Source organism: Gossypium raimondii, chromosome 6 (assembly GCF_025698545.1).
Source record: "Gossypium raimondii isolate GPD5lz chromosome 6, ASM2569854v1, whole genome shotgun sequence".
In the NCBI taxonomy this organism is placed as follows: domain Eukaryota; kingdom Viridiplantae; phylum Streptophyta; class Magnoliopsida; order Malvales; family Malvaceae; genus Gossypium; species Gossypium raimondii.
Genome location: NC_068570.1, coordinates 8,656,643 through 8,677,132, shown reverse-complemented (window position 1 = coordinate 8,677,132; position 20,490 = coordinate 8,656,643). Strand labels below are relative to the sequence as shown.

General features: G+C 31.3%; 2 protein-coding genes across 2 annotated transcripts; both read right to left on the bottom strand.

Annotated features, from left to right (window-relative positions):
* Positions 1–565: 565 nt before the first annotated feature.
* Positions 566–4,750, bottom strand: LOC105773742 (sodium/pyruvate cotransporter BASS2, chloroplastic). The gene is made up of 13 exons (XM_012595842.2): positions 4,483–4,750; positions 4,293–4,407; positions 3,504–3,621; positions 3,372–3,413; positions 3,176–3,289; positions 3,005–3,067; positions 2,585–2,712; positions 1,945–2,026; positions 1,572–1,623; positions 1,362–1,459; positions 1,106–1,264; positions 928–1,017; positions 566–846 (listed from the first exon to the last, which is right to left on the bottom strand). The coding sequence occupies exons 1-13, from the start codon at positions 4,595–4,597 to the stop codon at positions 769–771; spliced, it is 1,254 nt and encodes a 417-aa protein (XP_012451296.1). The 5' UTR covers positions 4,598–4,750; the 3' UTR covers positions 566–768.
* Positions 4,751–18,754: 14,004 nt separating this feature from the next.
* On the bottom strand, positions 18,755–20,207 carry LOC105771733 (KH domain-containing protein At1g09660/At1g09670-like). Its single transcript, XM_052631968.1, has 4 exons — positions 20,068–20,207; positions 19,668–19,728; positions 19,155–19,298; positions 18,755–19,057 (listed from the first exon to the last, which is right to left on the bottom strand). Exons 1-4 carry the CDS (start codon positions 20,205–20,207, stop codon positions 18,887–18,889), a joined length of 516 nt encoding a protein of 171 aa, XP_052487928.1. The 3' UTR covers positions 18,755–18,886.
* Positions 20,208–20,490: the final 283 nt, after the last annotated feature.

Below are 20,490 nucleotides of genomic sequence, written 5' to 3'. Positions count from 1 at the left end.
GGGCTTTAATTGGGGTTAGATTCAGGAGTCATGGCTGTTGAGGTTGAAGGAGATGCTTTGTCAGTTATTAAAAACTTACAAAAGGGAGGAGATGACAGTCGGAAATTTGTGCTTTCATTAGAGACTGTCAATGGTTAAGTAAAAATTTCTAGAAATGTAATTTCAGGCATGGACAACGACCGATGAACGAAGTCCCCCATTTGCTAGCTACAGAAGGATTGAGGGAAGGGGAACAAAGTGATATGAGCAGTGGGGAACTTGGATATGCTGAGGAGAAGGTGGAAAGAAATCAATAGAGGATCACAACAGTCTGATGTTGGTTGTTTCGATATGCAATCTGAGAGAGTTGGAAGAGTTTTAGAAAAGATAAGAGTTTATTAATGGAGTTACAGTTGTTTTCTCAAGAGTTGTGCCGATTGCTTTTGTTGTTGATGACTTGGATGGTTTTAGAGCAAGCTCCTTTTTTTTTGTAGGGTTTGGGCCGTTTGAATTGACTCATTAATAATTGAATTGGAGGTATGTTTTTGAGCTTTATTTTTGAAGATTTTAATAAAATTCAGCTGAATTATCAAAAAGAAAAATACAATTGAAAATTAATTTCCCAACTTTCACCTAGTATTCTCTAAATGAAAAAGAAAAGTTGATATGTCCATGTTCAAAATTCACCTGAGAGTAAAAATATATTATATTAAATCCACGCAACAAGGGGCTTCCCCTTGAAATCAAAAGTAAAAGAAAAGTTGCCTAAAAATGAGATTGGAAAAACACTCATTCCATGAAATCATCCTTATCATCCACGGGAATTGGTCGGTTCCTCCAAAACACAGCAAGGCCACTCCCTCCCAGCTACATGAAACCATGAGAATGTCAATTGAATTTGAAGGTAATGCAGGAAGAAAATGAAGATGAATGTGGAAAGTTTCATACCGCCATGCAAACAACACTAACTGCAGAAGGAACAGCTACTAAGGGATTGGTGAAATGTTTCTGGGCAAGCAAGAAACCAAGTGCTGAACTCTGCATTTGCAAAAATAAGAACAGCATCATTCACTGAAAGCATACTAGTAGTTCAGGTGAATAACATGGAGTTTAAGCATGACGATACCTGCATTCCACATTCTATGGATATGGTACGAGAAGTGGATTCCCCAAACGATAATTTTGAAACCCAGTAACCAAGGGCAAATGCAGCAGCATGTAGGAGAGCTACAGGCAATATTAGCTGAGCTCCTTGGGCTTTCAAGACGTCAGACACTTGGCCAATCTTAGTATCAAAGGACATCAATGTGAGTTCTTTATGTGTGGAAAGAGGCTTTGAAAAGAAGTAGCAAAATTTATATGAAAGTGTAATGATAACTTACAGGGCTTGCACAAAGTAAGGTAGTGAGAATAACTCCAATTAATGGAGTCACTGAGATAATCTTTGAAGTGAATTTGGGAAAGAATTCATTGGACAAGACTGCCACAAAGATGACATTAGAATCTTATCATTGTATGTCAAATTTCTTTAGACTTCATGATAATTGAAATGCAATAAATAAAAACAGATAAGAACAGTAATCCTTTGTTACCTCCAACAACTGTAGGTACTAACACAACCTGAAAAGTGCTTATAGCAAGACCCTGAAAAGATTTTTGGGTAAACATTTTTACATTAGTGGAATCACCATAAGTGAAGGGTTACATGCTTTATATTTTTATAGATGAAACTTTGAGATCTTATAACTTCCATCTCATTTAGGTTCTATCACCAGTTTAAAGTGTAATTATATTTTAAATTTCTAATGGATCCACCTGATGTAAAATTTGGAAGAGAAACCAAAGAGGCAGGTTCCATTATTGTAATGTTTTCACTAGGATAAAGCTAGTGAATGTAAGTCGGCTCATGCTTTATGTATTTGCCTATTATCTGTAAAGGCAACCTTCAAATAAGAATAAACATACCGCAGCATCAACAGGAACAAGCTGACCAGCAAGAAGCTTTGTAAGGAGTGGTGTCATAACTATTGCTCCAATAGTTGAACACCTACAATATTCCAGAGGAAATTGGAGATTACTTAATTTCCAGTTTCAGAAATGCTGAAAATGGCTTAAATACAAAAGTAATGCATATTTGAAGTTATGAACATTTCAGAAAATTTTCTCATAGCTAATAATCTTATACTTTCATTAGCATGATATGCATAAATCCTGAATTATCAACATGTTACAGGTATTTGGTTTTTCCTTTCCCTTAAGCATGTTGTCCAGCCTCAGTAAACTGTGAAGAGTGAAATGTCTAAGTGGATTTGTGAAACAAACACTGAAACAAAGAACTCTAGCGAGTTTGGTGCCAGTTTTACTTCCTCTACCTTGGAAACGTAAATGAATAAACAATCCTACAGACAAATGAGTTTTTGTAGAACATCTGCCAAAGACTTCCATGGTCAGAACTGATAAGGTAGTTTTTACATCTTCCTCTAAGGACTTTAAGAGATAGCTCCGAAAGAAGAATTTTCAGGCAAGGTTGAACTTCCAGGATATCAAATCAAATGCAAGTAAAAGATCCCAAGGCTACTCTATCCAACAAAAGCATTGATCTTACGTAGTCATGAGAACGGAAAGTGCTACATTCCCCTTAGATATATAGGTTGCAACATTTGATGCCTGACCGCCAGGGCAACATGAGACCAAGATAAGACCAGTTGCAAGTGGAGCAGACAGTTTCAAAGTCTGAAAATCACATAGATGTTGTTCAGCATTCATGGAAGCCTACTAGACAGCATTATAGAGCTGAGAAATCACTTTACACATAATGCAATCTACATTACATTGGCTTTCATTTGAAAACCCAAATTTGGATACCGTATATCTTATTTCTGCAGTCTTCAACCAACCTCTTTATCAGATGATTTCTCAGTATATGAATTGAATAAAAGTTTTCAACAGTATTCTATTAAGCAAATCAAATAGTATTAAACTAGCCTAAAATAAGGTATTGACACAAAAGAAAATTTCGAATTACCATTGCAATGACAAATCCTAGAAAAGGCTTGATTAGGTACTGAGCAAGAAATCCTACACCTACCTGCAAAATTGAAAATTAATACTCTTAACCATTTGACACTAAAATAGGATCAGTTCTGTTCTATAAGCAGTCTACTAACTAAAATCATATGTGAATACGTTGCCTTACAGTCCAGGGGTTCCGTAGACAGCGTCTGAAATCCTCAAAAGTTAATGTCAAACCCATTGAAAGCATGAGGAAACCTAGTCCAACAGTGAAAAGATCTGTCTCCAACCATGTTACCTTCAAGAGGGAATAAATGGTTAGGTAGCTAAGCAACATTTGAATAATCATTCACTAAAAGAAGCAGAGAATTGAATATTACCGCAGCTGGCTTGTATATGCCGATAATAGTTCCCAAAATAACCTGTTCAGTAAATTAAAGTTATAATGTAAAGCTAAAGATGAAAAATCAGGTAGAGTTTTGTCAGACACACTAACAGAATAAAACACGCACCCACACAGGGAAAAGAGTTGTCAAAGTTTCAATTATTCTCTCATACTTGCTCATCCCACTTGGTGTAGGAATATCTCCGGATACATTGGCAGCAGCATTGCAGATAACTTGGGGATCCCTGGATATAGAGATTCGATCATTCTTAAGTGCTAAAAAAGGAGTGCACAAATTGGAAGCTAACTTTGATAACGTCGCCTAGGGTACAAGGACCTAAGCAAAATCCTAAAAATCAAATCATGCAGCTAAGTTGGTTGTCTAAACTGATTTCATTTCATTTTTCCTATCATTTTCAGAAAATATATTTTTTTTCTATTTTCTCCTTTCTGTTTCGTCCCTCAGCAGTCTCTACTCAGTTGTTTTTCCGGCCAAGCTCCGCCGTCGGAGAATTCTCCAGCCTCCGGCGGTGGAGCAACTGTCAGCTGCGGCCGTATGGTTCAAAAACCTCCCTTTTCGAAAAAAAGCAAAAAAAATTGAAATCTTTTTATTTCTTTCTTGGGTTTTTCAGATTAAAAAAAAGAAGAAGATAATAGGAAGGGCTAACGAAAACAAGCTAGCCACCTTGCAAGGATCTTGAAGGCAACCTATTTTTACTAGTCTTACTTCCTTCGTTGCCAAAAGGCATAAAATGGCACTTAGCACTAAACCTCTTTTTCTATATATACATATATAAATCAGTCCCATAATTTATAATTATTAAATCAGCTAGCTTTGCGTCATTGGCATGCAGGTCCCAAGTTTTTATTAATGAATATAACACTGAAACATGCACTCTCCCGACTTGGAAACCACCTTGAAGCAGGAGTTATCGAGGCAGGAGCTGCAAGAGAAACAAGGGGACCACTTGGCTTACGTTGAATTGCAAAACCTTTTCCATTCTCAGGCAAAGAAATGCCAGCTCTAACATCTGCAGATTCATATAAAACGATGTGATAAACAAGCAACTAAAGACAACCCAGAAAGCAATCATCAAAGACAATACCCAGATGAGCTCTCCGTAGCGTTCTGGAAGGAACCAAAGACGATGATGTTCTACACACGGCATGATGTTTATGAAAATTGCAATCTTTGACAACAAACCTAGACAAAGTAGCCATCTTGAATTGAAACACAAAGAAAATATAAATGTTTGGCCAAAACAGGGGTTTACGCAGGGTTTAAGAGTTTGATGAACTCGATTTGATCCGGGGGGAGTGAAGGGGGGTTATTGTGAGTGAGGTGTTTAGGGCCACTCGTTGCTCATCCGGAATAGCAGGGACAAACATAATAACGGATATCGATGTAACAAAGGAAGCTGACGTGTAAACCGAGGAGCCACATGTGATGATCACCAAATTGAGTGCATCCAAATGGTGCTGGTTAAGGGCGTCAATCAACTTGTTGCTGCTGACTTCTGATTTGTCTCTTGACGTGTTTATCGCCTGTTGTCGTTTACGTTAAATTCTAAACCTCTCCGCTTCTCGTCTGCTATAATATAACCGAAATATAGTGTGCCATACAACTTCCTCTTGAAGTCTGAAGACATGTTTTCCTGGTGAAATTCGTCACAAAGTTAAATGAATATCAACTACATCTGACCAATGGTCGGCCGTTTCGCTTAAGTTTGAAAATTCACTTGAAAAGTGAATAAATTTAAGTAAAAATATAAACTTTAAAAATAAATTTAAACAAATATAAGACTTATTTTCTAAATATACCAGAACTTGAATAGGATTTTTTGGTTTGAACTCAACCCAACTCGAATTACATGCTGATATATTTCTTTTTCCTTTGTTGCCTACCTTTTGAAACTAACATCTGCAGGTTTCTATCTTATGGATCCAAGGAAGGTAAATTTGAAGAATTTAATCCATTTTTTCGAGGAAGAGAAATTGAAATAAATAGAGTCAGCAAAATATATAGAAATGATATTCATAACTTTGTATTGTAAAATGATTAGACAAGAAGCTCATGGAAATTAACTTTAAATGCTAATAAATTCAGCTTCAATAAAATTAAGGTATGTTTATAAGAAAACCCCAGTCTATAACGAAGGATGCAAACCGAGTTTTGATTTATTCTTTTATGTATTATATTTTTTAAATTCGTTTTTATATAAAAATAATATAAAAATTTTAATACGAGCGGGGAGATTAGGTTCGAGTTTAATATTTTTAATTTGACTTAGGCTTGATTAGAATTTTAGGCCTATTTTTGGGGTAAGCTCGAGCCTAAAAAATGGGTCTAAATTCTACACCTACTCGATCCAACCAATGATTAGGTTTGATATCAACTCAATTTAAAAGAAATATCAAAAAAATAATTATTTTAGATAATAATGTAACTAAATGCAAATAAGATACGGAAATTCTTAAAAAAAAGATAAATATTAAAATTAGTCATGAACTATTATTTAGTGTGAATTTAACATTTGAAATTTGATTTTGTGTGGTTATAAACATTAAACTTTGATTTTGGTTCAAATTTACTGAATAATTTTTTTATTTTGATTCAATTGTATATATTTAAAAGAAATAAATACCTCAAATTATTTTTATATTTGATAAGTATAATTATTTATGTACATAATATAATATGTTAACATAAAATGATGTCATATTAATAATGATGTTACTTGTTTATGCAAATTGAACCAAACACACATAAAATTATATAAAATCAAAATTTATATATTTACACAATAAATCAAAATTCATATATAATTTTGAAATTTATATATAAAAAACACAATCGTTCAATTTTCACAAACTTTTGCAATTGCCCCCTTTTTTTTTTTTAATCTCTTCCAAATATATTTTTCCTCTTAGTAAGTCCAAACTTTTAATTTTCAATAACTATTTTGTCTCCTCGTAAACAAGGATTTTTTGTCCTTTTCACACTATATGAGTACTACTACATAAGTATTAATTTAATTCTCTTCTATTTATCAAAATTACAAACCTACTAAAAATATAAAAAAAACTTATGATATTCCAACTTAAAAATATCAAATTTATAAAATAAAAGAATAAAATATTATATATATGATATTTAGATTTTTTATCATTTTAATTAAAAATATATTTATTATAATTTTAATTACCAAATAATTCTTTACCTATCATACATATTTTTAATACTAAATTTCCAATCACGTGTGTTGTAAGTGAATATCCGCATTATTTAATATTTAATTAATATAAATAATCGTTAATAAAAGAAATTAAAGTATATATAACATATTTAAATCATAATTAAGGCAATTGTATAATTTAAAAAGTTATATTTGAAATTTTTTAAATGAATAATTTTAAATAATAAGATTTTCCTTATTAATAAATTTGATTAGTTTATTACAAATATTGATAATATTTCATAAAAATATTCAACTATAAAGTTGTTGAATTATTTATTTAAGATAAAATTTTATTTGAATAAAAATCTTTTAATTTATTTATTTTAATGTTGTAAGTCGGCTCAATAACTGAATTTTCTTTTTAGGTCACATTATATCCAAGTGACTTTTAACATATTGTTTTAATTATCATTAGTTTTCAATATCACATATATTGCATGCGAATACATGTGTTTATATTTTATTATTTAATGAAATATTTCTATTTCATATAAATGAAGATAGATTACTTGACACTTAGTATGAGTTTGAATAAAAGTAAAAGAAGATTATCATAATATATATTTTCAAATTTATAATAGTTTATTTTCATAAATGAAGCAACAATTGAAACTAAATAATTTAATTGTATTATAAAAATAATATGAAATAAATTAAAGAAAATATATACTTCAAACTTCTTAAAAAATTAAAATTAAAGTATATTTAATCAAATAAAATCCAACTTCCTAAAAATTAAAATTATTTTTAATTAAAATAATTTCATTTCTTGGGAACAATCAAAATAATTTTTTATTATTATAGACGTACTACCAAAAATTCAATGCGTAATCTTAACATTCAATGTGTATTCTTGAATAATCTCATTATTCAATTATTCAAGTCAACATTTATATGTTTTGATGCAACAACAATATGTTATTTGTAACAAGTAATTTTGTTGGTTGGTTAATTGGTCATACTTTATTGATGAAATGGATTGGTATTAGTCTGGAAACAACAAGATAATTTTATTAAGTCTAATGTACTTATTTGATCTAATAAGTATCTTGTATCAGAGTTTAAAAATTCTATGACTGGAAACTTTAGTATTTTGTTATTTATTAGATGTGTTTACTATTTAGGCAAAATATCGTCACCCATTCTAGTCAAGAAACTGAAGGAATTTCCAAAACGAAAGAAGTGGGGGAAAGTGAGAAGAAAGAAACATAGAAATAGAAACTATTTTCGAAAGGGGATAGGCTAAATAACAACAGGGGTATCTTAATGTTTCATTATCTTTTAGATACGTCTAAAATATCAATGCCAATATTATTTTTTTTTGGGGGGGAGGGGGAGGGGCATTGCTATGGAAATAGCTAATAATAATCAGATTCGACTAAATCACAATGTACCTCAAGTTCATGATGTGAAGTATAGAATCAAAAGTGCAAACAAATATTGTCACTATAATCTTGGATTGTATATAGATATAAAACGAGTTGAGACAACAAAACCTATATATGGAGTTCCATGAATAATGTTGATATTTTTAGATGTTATTGTTTGAAAATTTTTAAATGTTGAATGCTATTTATAGTGGTAAAAATTAATTTTAATTGATATTGTTGAGGCAAGTTGTGTGATTTTGTGTTGAGTGGCACTTGGCAGTGTCCATTACAAACTGTTACTGAGGTAGTGAAGATACTTGCCACATTTGTGTTGGCAATTTTATGCAACAAAATCTTTGGACTAGTTATTGTGAAAATATTTTGAAGATACTAGAGCCAATCTATGGAAACCAATCTGTGGATAGTAAATATTAGATTGGATTTGAATGAATCAATACAACCCTTGTTTTGTGGAGATTTAATCGGGATTGCAACGTTGAGCTTAGAAGGCCATATCTTTATTAGATTAACAATTTTATTGTTTGATTGCAATTGCTATTTTCAAGGAGTTGCTTTGTATTTATTTAGATTCTATGTTAGCAAGACGAAGATTGATATATGCTACGAGGCTTGTCTAGGTGATGTCTGAGAGCATATTGAGAGCACTTCTATTCATTCTTTGAGGAACTATTTTTGTGAGAGTGTAAACTGATTTGTAAACCTTGTGTGTTTACTGCCCAAGTTCTCAGGGGGAGGAATTGGAGGTAAGTGTCCTAGTTTTTATGTATAAAGGTAAGATCTCTATACTTAGGGAGTAATAGAGTGTGATTCACTTTTTGTATTGTGGGATAAAGATAGTGGAATTCTCACTAAGCTAGACTTCGCAAACATAGGGAAACCGAACTACGTAAACTGTAACACCCATTGCCCGACCCGATCACCGGGTCTAAGCTACAGGATGCCACATACATTGTTGGAGCAATACCATCAATCATATAGTAAATATCATACAAACATGTATGTAAGCATTAAACACATTTAGATTATGTTAAATAATCAATCTGAGCTTACAAAAGCTATTTTGTTAACCCGAGTATGAAATAGGACCAAATTGTAAAGTTTTAAAAATTCAAGACCGACATTATGACGTCACCTCCTCCATGTCGTGATGTCACCAAACAGTCAGTCATGTCGTGCCTTTAGTCCACTCGACGTTTCAATGTGACTTACTGTCGACTGAAGTTGCGATGAGAAAGGTTGCTCGTCAGGACATGGACTTTGTTTTTGGTAAAAATAAACCATTTGATACCTACTTCATACTTCCAAACCGAACCTAACCAACATGTACACCAAAAGCCATTCAAGATTCACAACATTACATACAAACACAAGTCATTTGCCATTTCAAAACAAAACCAATTCAATATGAGCTCAACCTATTATAAGTTAATCCATTTTATTCAATTCAACCATATGCCATATTTGTCAATCATCCAACTATTCAAATATCAAACTTACCTTTGCTAATCTATCTTTGAACATGCCATTTCATATGCATTTTGCAACATTATACCATTAGCATAAAACTCATGCAAGTTCATTACCATATGTAATCCAAATACCATTTCAAACAAACTAGACAAAGATTAAAGTAAACTTACCACAACTATACATATTCATTTATCATAATATACACTTACTAAAACCTATATACATGCCACAACTTAGCTTCAAAATGACCAAATAACTACCAAATTGAGTGATAGGATAGTGTGAGCTTCGATCAATCCACTTGATGTGTTCTGCAAAGTAACGATCTACAGGGAAAGGGAAAATAATTGGGTAAACATATATAATGCTTTGTAAATCCATATGAAATTTATTTAACTTACCTTGACATACAACAAACTAAACATTTAAACACTTTGGCATTCAATATGGCATCCCTTAGCATACTTTATAGTATCATATGCATATCAACAAATACAACCGATAGGTTAGTCCACTTATATATCAAGAACTTATAACACAAGTAATATATATACAACAATTCAATTAGTAACAAGTACCAACCAATTCGTATCCGATTTGAAAGTATATGTAATTCAATTCATATTCAAACCATTTCAACAATTTCATTTCCATTATGTTATTGATTTCACCTGAAAGAACCTTAGTAAATCAAACTCGAATACACGGGACTATAGTGCTCACACAAGCTGACATCGTATCGAGGTTACTAGTCTAGGCTAAACCAACGATACATATAAGCCAAGAATCCGCAACAATGATGGATCTCATATAACCATGTAAATCCCTAATCAGTTTCCATATTTGACCTTAATGGCATGCCATACGTATCCTAATCCTTTACTAAGTTCACACGGGTATTATTACTGTAATCGTATCATTTCAAATCCTTAACAGTATATAGATGTCCTACTAATCTTCTAAACATCTCATTTCCATTTTGGTACCTTGTACTTATTCATAAATACCATATATTTCTTACTTTGCAATTTAGTCTAATTAATGCCAAAAATCACCAAATTCACATTTATATAAACTAATAAGAAAAATAAACACAATTCAATCATAACATGAAATAAAATAGTAAGTTCCATATGAACTTAGTTGACAAAACAACAAACGAACAAGTCTTCAAGGATTAATCAAAAATTTGCCTTTTCTTCGATTATATTTGGGTTGGTTCAATTCCTAATCTATACAATAATTTAGTTTAATTTATCAATTCTTAAAATTTTATAACATCTTCTTATATGTATGAATCCATCCAATTTTATTTTTAAATGCCCTAAAATTTTGCATTTTATTCAATTTAGTTTATAAAACCTGAAATAACAATATCTTTCAATTTTGAGCTTTGATTTGAAATCGATCTCAATAACATCCTTCTATGACCCTCTATTATCTATTATTACAAAAATTATTGAATAATAATCAGATTTGACTAAATCAAAATGTACCTTAAGTTCATGATGCGAAGTATAAAATCAAAAGTGCAAACAAATATTGTCACTATAATCTTACATTGTACATGGATATAAAAGAGTTGAGAAAACAAAACCTATATATGGAGTTGCATGAATAATGTTGATTTTTTGTAGATGCTATTGTTTGAAAATTATTAAATGTTGAATGTTATTTATAGTGGTAAAAATTAATTTTAATTAATATTGTTGAGGCAAGTTTTGTGATTTTATGTTGAGTGGCATTTGGCAGTGTTCACTACAAACTACCACTGAGGTAGTAAAGATACTTTCCGTAATTGTGTTGGCAATTTTATGCAACAAAATCTTTGGACTAGTTATTGTGCAAATATTTTGAAGATACTAGAGTCCATCTATAGAAATCAATCTGTGGCTAGTAAAGATTGGATTGTATTCGAATGAATCAATATAACCCTTATTTTGTGGAGATTTGATCGGTATTGCAATGCTGAGTTTGGAAGGCCATATCTTCATTAGGTTAATGATTTTATTGTTTGATTGCAATTTCTATTTTCAAGGAGTTGCTTTGTATTCATTTAGATTCTATGTTAGTAAGCCGAAGATTGATATATGCTACGAGGCTTGTTTAGGTGATGTCTGAGAGCATATTGAGATCACTTTTATTGATTCTTTGAGGATATATTTTTGTGAGAGGGCAAACTGATTTGTAAACCTTGTGCGTTTATTACCCAAGTTCTCAGGAGGAGGATTTGAAGGTGAGTGTCCTAGCATTTAGGTACAAAGGCAAGATCTCTATACTTGGAGAGTGATAGAGTATGATTCACTTGTTGTATTGTGGGATAAAGATAGTGGAATTACTCACTAAGTTAGACTCCGCAAAGATAGGGAAATTACGTAAATTGTAACACCTCTTGCCCAACCCAATCGCTGGGTTTGAGCTATAAGATGCCACATTTATTGATGGAACAACTACCGTCAATCATACAATAAATATCTACTTGGACATTGAAAACAGGGTTCTGAAACTGCCGTTTTTGATACCACTAAAGATCAAGCTATTACATAAACAAATATTAGTGTTTTTTGTGTTTTTGTTTGCATAGTTTGTGCAAAGCCATAATGGCCACTGTAGTTAAACACTTTCATTAATTGTTTTGTTATTCAGTAAACATCAACTGTAGGTAGAAATAATTAGTATCAGAGCTTAACACTTAATGTATCTAATGGTGATTACCGGTGTTTTTGTTTGCTAACAATAGAAAGATCTTTAGTTATTTATCCCCTTATGCTTAAGAGTGGTGATTATCCCTACTAGAAGGCTAGGATGAAGGCTTATATCAAGTTTGTTGATGAGAGGGCATGACGTTCTGTTCTCACTGGTTGGAAAGCTCATATTCTTAAACCTGAAGTTTAGTGGACAACTGAGGAAGAGAGAGTTGCCAATGCAAATTCAAAAGCCTTGTATGTCATTTTTTTGGTATTGATATGCAATAATTCAAACATATTTTCAAGTGCATTATTGAAAGGGAAACATGGGAAATCCTTCAAGTTGCTTGCGAGGGAACAAATACTATCAAGCAATCTAAGATACAAATGGTAACCACTAAGTTTGAAACTCTAAGAATGTAGGGTTATAAAGCTATTGGTGAATTTTATGCTAAATTGTGTGATCTGTCTAACCAAGCATTAACCCTTGGAGAAGAATATTCAAACTCTAAGCTTGTGAGAAAGCTTCTAAGGTCTCTACCTGAAAGGTTACTGCAATAGAGGAGGCAAAATGTCTAGAAAGTTTAAAAATTGATAATTTAATTGGTTCCTTACAAACTTTTGAGATGAACCTAGATGGATTAAAGAAGAATAGATCTAAGGGAGAAACATGCATTGCTTTCTAAGTGTCTGATAATGTGCCTATTCTCAATAGCATTGCCATACAAGAACTTCAAGAGTAGATTATTTTGTTTATTCATAATTTTAATAAGGCCTTTAAGAAGTAAGTTAGGAGGTTCAAGAAGTTTGAGGCATCAAAGAACACTCCTAAGACCAAGAACTAAAGGTGTTGCTATTAAGGAAGATATTGATAAAGAAAAGAAGAAGGACATCCAGTGTCATGAATGCCTTGTTTATGGTCATATTCAGGCTAAGTGTGTCGACCCTCTTAAGAAGAAAAAGAAGATTTTATGTGCTACGTAGAGTGATGAAGACACTTCTAACAATTATGAGTTTGATGAGAACCAGGTGAACAATTATGTTACTTTTACTTTTAGTGTGGTATCTAATTTAAAGGTTGAAACTGATGATGACCAAGATAGTGATGATGAGAAGGAGTTTCTAAAGACCTATAAGACTATGCTAGGAAAATGAGAATAAGTATGTGACTTGAATTCAAAATTAACTAAAGAGAATCTTTAACTCAAGGAGTTTCTAGGAAAACTCATTCAAATTTTACATAGCTTTTGAAGATTTGTTGAAGATGGTGCTTTGAAGAAATGGTTTTTTTTTAAGTAGTAAAACATACTTAAAAGTCTAGAAGCAATAAGCGATTGAGGAGGGGTTTTTAAAGGGTTTTTCTCTAAACCTTTTGGCAAATCTAGAAGAAAACCATATAATCGAAGAAAACTTTAAATACCAAATCATTACTAAAAATACTTTAACCACCAGGCTTTATTTGGATTCAAACTCACTCATGGTGATATAGAATGTAAGGACTATATACTTTTTTTTGCTTTTGCACGAGCATAAAAATGACATTTGGGAAACAACTGCAATTTCACTGCACCATCAATTTCTCATTGCCATTCAAAGCTCTAGTGGCTTGAATAGTTCTCTGGTGAAAAGCCAATTTTCTTTAAACTTTCTCCTAATTGACTGCATTATTACTAACCTAAAAATAATTTAAATATTATTTAAATGTTTTTCATAATATATTTTAAATAAATTTTAATATAAATATACTTCTAACATTATAAATTATTGTTTAACCTTTTTTATTTAATATAAATATAAATATAAATATAAATAAATTATTTTTAATATATGCATATTTTAATTTAATATCATTAATAAATTTTTTATTTTATCACCACAATTACATTTACATCCAAACACATATCTTATCACTTAGGGTCCGTTTGTTTAGGGTGAAAATGCTTTTCGAAAAATATTTTCTAGATTTTACGGTGTTTGTTTGCTGGAAAATGGATTCCTATAGGAAAACATTCTCCAAAACACGGGTAAATCATCTCCCAATTTTCGAAAAACGTCTTACCGATTTCTAAGCCGTAAAACATTTTCCATTCTCTTCTCTTTACTCTCATCCTCTCCCTTCCTTTCTGTCCATCAGCCTCCACCTCTCTTCCTCATCTCTGTTCGTTGGCCTCACCTCATCATCTCTACCTCGTCATCTCTGTCGGTCGACCGTCGCCAAGTTTGTATTTTGAAGAAACCCTAAAAAATTAGCAGCCACAATCCTATTAAGGTATATCACTATCTTTTTTCTTATTTATGCTCATGCTGGTTCTCTTCTAATGGCAGATTTGTAATGTATGCTGGTTCACCTCTTCTCGTTAGGTTGCTAAAAAATTATAGCCTCCTTCGTCACCTCTTCTCGCGATTCATCAAAGGTAGATTTCTACTCACCTTCTTGATTGCAAGCTTTAGGATTTAATTGTTAGGGGTTTCTGCATATTTGTATTAGTATTTTATTTTTTATTTTGTTCAATTGTTGAGGTTCGACGAATGAAGTAGGATTGAGATGTAAACTTGAGGAATTAGAGGAAAATTGGTAATTTTTGAGCTTAAACTGGCTTTACTGTGTTAAATGGAGCATTTCATTTGATGAAACTGGATTTTGTTGATTAGTCAAAAAATGAAGAAATATTGAGGAATTTACTGAGATAATATTTTGTCTCGCTTTTTTCTCGTCTTATTCAATCTTGGCTTGGATTTAAACTGGGGAATATTTTGAAAGTTACTACAGATGAGATGGATGAGAATAAAGAAAGACCTTATTTAATTTTTATGGAGGGACCAAAATTGAGTTATAAAATTTTGCAATCATTATAATATAATTTTATTATTGTACTACTTTTATAGCTTTCAAATTTTTATAAATTAAAGAATATTTATTTTTCTCTATTTGTGAGGGAGGCAAAAATACTTGAGAGCATCTATCGCCACCTCTGCTTTTTATGTATCTAACTTTTAATAAAAATATACTTTATAATCAGTTCCATTGGGTTCCATTTTGATAGCTAAGTACCCAAGAATATGCAATCTTTAATTAAAAATATTTTAATTACGTGATACCGAAAATAATTAAAATAATATATTTAAAACTAATATTGATATGATTAATATTTTAACGAACTAACCATTGAATTCATCAATATACTTGTACTTGTCATGCATGTAAAATTTAAGTCAATCTAAAATATTGTATATATTAATATTTATTGAAGTATTGATACAAAGAAAGTAGCTTAATTTCTCAAAAATTATTAAAATAAAGTAGCTTAATTTCTCAAAAATTATTAGAATTACAAAGAAAGTAGCTTAATTTATCAAAAAATTATTAATGCAATTATAATTAGCTTGATATGTATGTATGCACTTTAGTCATGGTAACTGTTAGTCTTCTTATAAAAATCTTGCATCTTTTTTGTAGTGATCAAATATTTGTGTGGCATTATTTTGTGTAGATGGATCGTAATCAAGATCAAAATGCAATTGTTGGAGTCGTGGCTTCAGTTTTAGCTTTTGGGGCTCTTTGGATTAAAAAAATTAAAAACTAGGAAGGAAATTGCTTCTCACCCTTGTGTGAATCGAGATTATGAAAGAGAAAATTATATTAATAGTATTTTATATAGTGGTGACTAGCATTGTATTGATGTGATAAAGATGAGACCGATTGCCTTTTTTAATTTGTGTGATATTATTAGTAGGAATAATTTGTTACAATCAACTAAATCTGTGAATATTAGGGAGCAAGTAGTTATATTTTTACATATAACTGGTCATAATGTAAGGTTTCGAGTGATTGGATCTAGATATTATAGATCAACTGAGACAGTTCATTGTTACTTTAGGGTTGTATTGAGAGCTATTTTGAAATTGTATAAACTAGTTATTAGATTACCTGATGAGTCAACTTCTAGTGAAATCAGAAACAATCCAAGGTTTTATCCTTATTTTAAAGATTGTATTGGAGCATTAGATGGAACTCATTTTCATCCGTTCCACTTAGCATTCAAGAAAGATTTCGTAGCCGTAAAGGGGGGACGACACAAAATGTATTGGCTGCCATTACATTTGATTTGAAATTTTCCTATGTTCTAGCTGGTTGGGAAGGTAGTGCACATGATTCTCGTATTTTAAGTGATGCAGTTTCACACCCAAGAGGATTAAGAATTCCGAAAGGTAATAATTATCATTAAATACTAAATAGTTCTAGTAAGCTCATAATTTATTAGTATTAATTATGTTTTGTAAAATTGTAGGTAAATATTATCTTGCTGATGCTGGATATGGCATCCGAAATGGATATATTACCCCATATCATGGTGTCCGATATCATTTAAAAGAGTTTAGTGCTCAGGGGCCTGAAAATGCAAAGGAACTCTTTAATCTTCGTCATTCATCATTACAGATCACTATTAAACGTGTTTTTGGGATTTTGAAGAAACGGTTTCTTGTATTAGATGCTGAACCATTTTGGAATTTTCAAACTCAAGTAGATATAGTTTTGGCTTGTTGTATCATTCATAATCATGTAATGGGAGTTGATCCTAGTGATTTACTTAATCAAGGATTATACGAGGAGCTTGAGTCTGATTTGATAATACCAACTCTTACGAAGCGAGAAGAAATAGAAGAAGCAAAAGAATGGTCTGCTAAGAAAGACGAAATTGCACAAACTATGTGGACTAATTATATGGTTAGAAATATTAGGTAGGTTTAAGGCTTAGGGTTATTGTTTCTATGTTATGTATGTTATGTATGTGGACTAATTATATGGTTAGAAATATTAGGTAGGTTTTAGGCTTAGGGTTATTGTTTCTATGTTATGTATGTTTTAGTTTAAAATTGTTTTTTTTTTGTTAATGTTGGTGGGATAATGATATTGAAATTTTAGTTTGTTGGATTTTGAAATTATTATGTCTTGAATTTGTTAGATATTGATTATGTTTTAAGCTTGTTAGATATTGAATTTATTATGTTTTAAGCTTGTTAGATATTGAATTTATTATGTTTTAAGCTTGTTGGATATTGAAATGATTGACAATGACAATTATTTATGTAGAATGGGTAAGGGCAACAAAGAAGGGACCTCCAAGCAATTCAGGTGGACAAAACCGATGGAACATCTTTTTTCTTGAAATTCTAGTAGAAGAGGCCTAGAGAGGAAATAAGCCTTCTAATACTTTCAAAGCAGTTTCTATTAATCAAGTTACCGAAGTTATTTCTGAAAGATTTCAAGTCTAATGCGATGCGAAGCATGTGGAAAATCATTTGAGGATTGTAAAAAACCAGTGGCAAATTATATGCATAATTCGGGGTGAAAGTGGTTTTGGATGGGATGATAACATGAAAATGATCACATGTGATAGAGCGACATATGATGCAGCAGTGATGGTAATATATGTATATATACGTTAAGTATATTTCAATTGTTTTTTACTTGTTATTCTAATTGTGTATAATATCCAACAGGCACACAAGAAGTATGAACCATTTTTGAATAAAAGCATTGATCATTATGATGAAGGGCCAGTTCTTCATTGCTTTTGAGAAGTGCTTTTGAGAAGTGCTGTGGAAAAGTGCTTTTGAGAAGTGCTTTTGAGAAGTGCTTTTGAAAAATTTGAGTGTTTGGCATTGCTGTGAAAAAGTGCTTTTGAAAAATAAAATGTCCATTTTGGACATGGTATAATAAAGTAACAAATATGTATTTAAATAATATTCAAATTAGTTAATATTATGATATTTTAACAAAAATATAAAAAATAATTTATTATAACTTATTGTTAACATTTTAATATATAATATTAATTTTAAATATTTCTAAGTAATTAATATTAATTATTTATTAAATTTAATTAGAATATACAAATTATATTTAAATATAAAAATTAAATATTTGTAATTAGATATTGACACAATTATATTATTATAAAAATTATTTTTATTTTTAATTAATGCTTTTAACACATTTGTATTATTTTACTTTAAAATGTATTTGAATATATAATTCATATTATATATTAACATAACATAGAAAATATAAACCTAACAAATTAAAATATTACATATATTTAGATTAAAGTTTTAAAAAGGGATCAATTTTTTTTTGAAACTAAATTAAAAAAATTACCAAATTTAAGGATTAAGGCTAAAATGGCAATAACTTCTCAACCTTAGGTTTGTATATTTGTAATTAAACGTTGAAATAAATTTCTTCTTCATTAAAACCTTGGAATATCAACAAAAAGAAAGTGAAATTGGAGTGTTATTTGAACCAAAAGGTAGCTTCTTCTCCACTGTATGACTTTCATCACTTAAGCATGTCTTTTGGGAAGAAAATAAAGTATGCATAAGCATGTCTTTCGGGAAAGAAAAAAATGTGCTGATATACCATCTCGACTTGAAAGTAACTTTTGGTTTGACTCTTCTACTACTCAAGCCCTTCAACCCCCACACCACAAAACCAAATTCTTTCAAGCATCTGTCATAGCCATTTCATTTTCATGAATAGAAGTATAAAAAAGTTCATCCATCTAAACTATCTCAATGACACGATGAGACTTCGAAAAAAAAATACTTATTATTAAGTCAAAATACAATACAATGAATTTATCTTATAATAAATAATAATAGTAATTATCACCAAGAGAGAATGCTGCATATGTATGTTTGTAAGTAAGAAGAATCTTCCAACTATATTAGAGGTTTTTGGCTAAAATAATTGGCTCGTTTCATTCCAGTACCGTTAAAGGGCGACATACTAGGGCTCATAGTCGGGCTCATTCTCGGACTCTCTTCCCTTAATGTACCATTTAGTAAAGCCAACTCCCTAAGCTGTTGTTTCTTGTTATCCAAAGATTCATCCTGAAGAATGGTAGAGATCGAGGAGCTGAAACATATACAAAAAAAAAAGGAAAGACTAACTTTAAAAACAACAATAAAATTTTGCTTTTGTTCATACCACAGGTTTCAGAAGATTTTCTAGTATGGCAACAACGTAGTCCAAACGAGAATTTATCACATCTTTGGGAAGTTCAGCCTCCACCAACACATGCAATGGCTCATTAAGGTGTTCGAATCCAGGTTTATCTTTTAGTTTCTCTTCCTACATGTTAAAAATGGGTAAGCAGTCAATGAATAACAAGTGAAGCAACATCAAAGGAGAACTCAGTCTTCTTATATTCAAGAAAAAACGCACAAAAGAAGCCAACTCTCGTCTTTAATTAGGTCAGACCTTGATTTTGCATAACTGTTTTTTCACAAGGTACTTTTCTTAGTAAAAGTGATCATTTCATTGATCATAATACTGAAAGTTCTTCATAAAGCATGTGAAATGCAAATGGAGATGCATATGATCAGAGTATATATAAGATTAGCCGAGCAATTTTCACATCACCTGCAGTCCAATATGGCCTTGTATTGGGAGGAGAGATGAAAAAATGAATATCATAAAAGAATTTACAGTTGACTTTACCTTAACAGAATCCTTGACAGAACCTTTGCCTCTTATGTACACCCTACACTCAGTCAAGAATTACTCGATAATCAATTGAACCCTTACTAGTTTAAATCATTAGTGTTTCATACTTGTATACATGTGATTGAATCTTTATATTGCAGGATAAAGAAAAGGAAAACAGAAGATTCAATAACCTTGATTAAAAAGCCCGGTGCACTGAGGAAGAACTTGTGTGAAAGGTCCCAGCTTCTCTTTCTCTGTTAATAATTCAGCTAAGTATCTGCTATTGTTTACTTGATTTTAAAACAATCATTAAACATATATAATATATGAAACCAGCAAAACCTACAAAGAAAACAAAAAACCCATCAATAAAAACATGGTATTGGATTGATTAAAGTGATAAAAATTTGACCTTTCAAGATCTGTAGGAATAGATGAAGGTCTATGAGGAGAAACAGAAGGAAAACCAGGTGGAGGGTATTGAAAATAACTCCCTGGTAAGATTCTTTCTCCCATCATATTCAACAGCTTCACTGATTCTTCAACCTTCATTCATTCAACAAAGAACCAGAGACTTCTTCAGTGGAGGAGAGGAACAAAGAACCGGCAGAGGAAAAAGAAAATATTAAACAGAAGAGGAACTAATTAAACAAAAGAAGAAGTATAAAAGAAACTCTAACCTACTGCGGAAGAGGAACAAATAACAGAAAATAGAGCTTTGAAAGCCGAAAATGAGGAAAAGAAATTGGGTATAAAGCTCCGGCTCACCAGCAGAGGGGAAAGAGAACCAGCAGAGGGGAAAAACGTTTGGGGGAGAATATAGGTTAATTTGGTC

Bases quoted from the DNA above. Each gene is read 5' to 3' on its own strand.
- LOC105771733 (XM_052631968.1), bottom strand. From the start codon at position 20,207: ATGAAGGTTGAAGAATCAGTGAAGCTGTTGAATATGATGGGAGAAAGA. The intron at 19,299-19,667 runs GTAAAGTCAACT...TTTAACATGTAG, and splicing joins CTGTCAAGGATTCTGTTAAG to GAAGAGAAACTAAAAGATAA. The intron at 19,058-19,154 runs GTATGAACAAAA...ACCATTCTTCAG, and splicing joins AAAATCTTCTGAAACCTGTG to GATGAATCTTTGGATAACAA.
- LOC105773742 (XM_012595842.2), bottom strand. From the start codon at position 4,597: ATGGCTACTTTGTCTAGGTTTGTTGTCAAAGATTGCAATTTTCATAAA. The intron at 3,622-4,292 runs GTGGTTTCCAAG...CTCTATATCCAG, and splicing joins TCGATAACTCCTGCTTCAAG to GGATCCCCAAGTTATCTGCA. The intron at 3,414-3,503 runs GTGCGTGTTTTA...TTTACTGAACAG, and splicing joins CAACTCTTTTCCCTGTGTGG to GTTATTTTGGGAACTATTAT.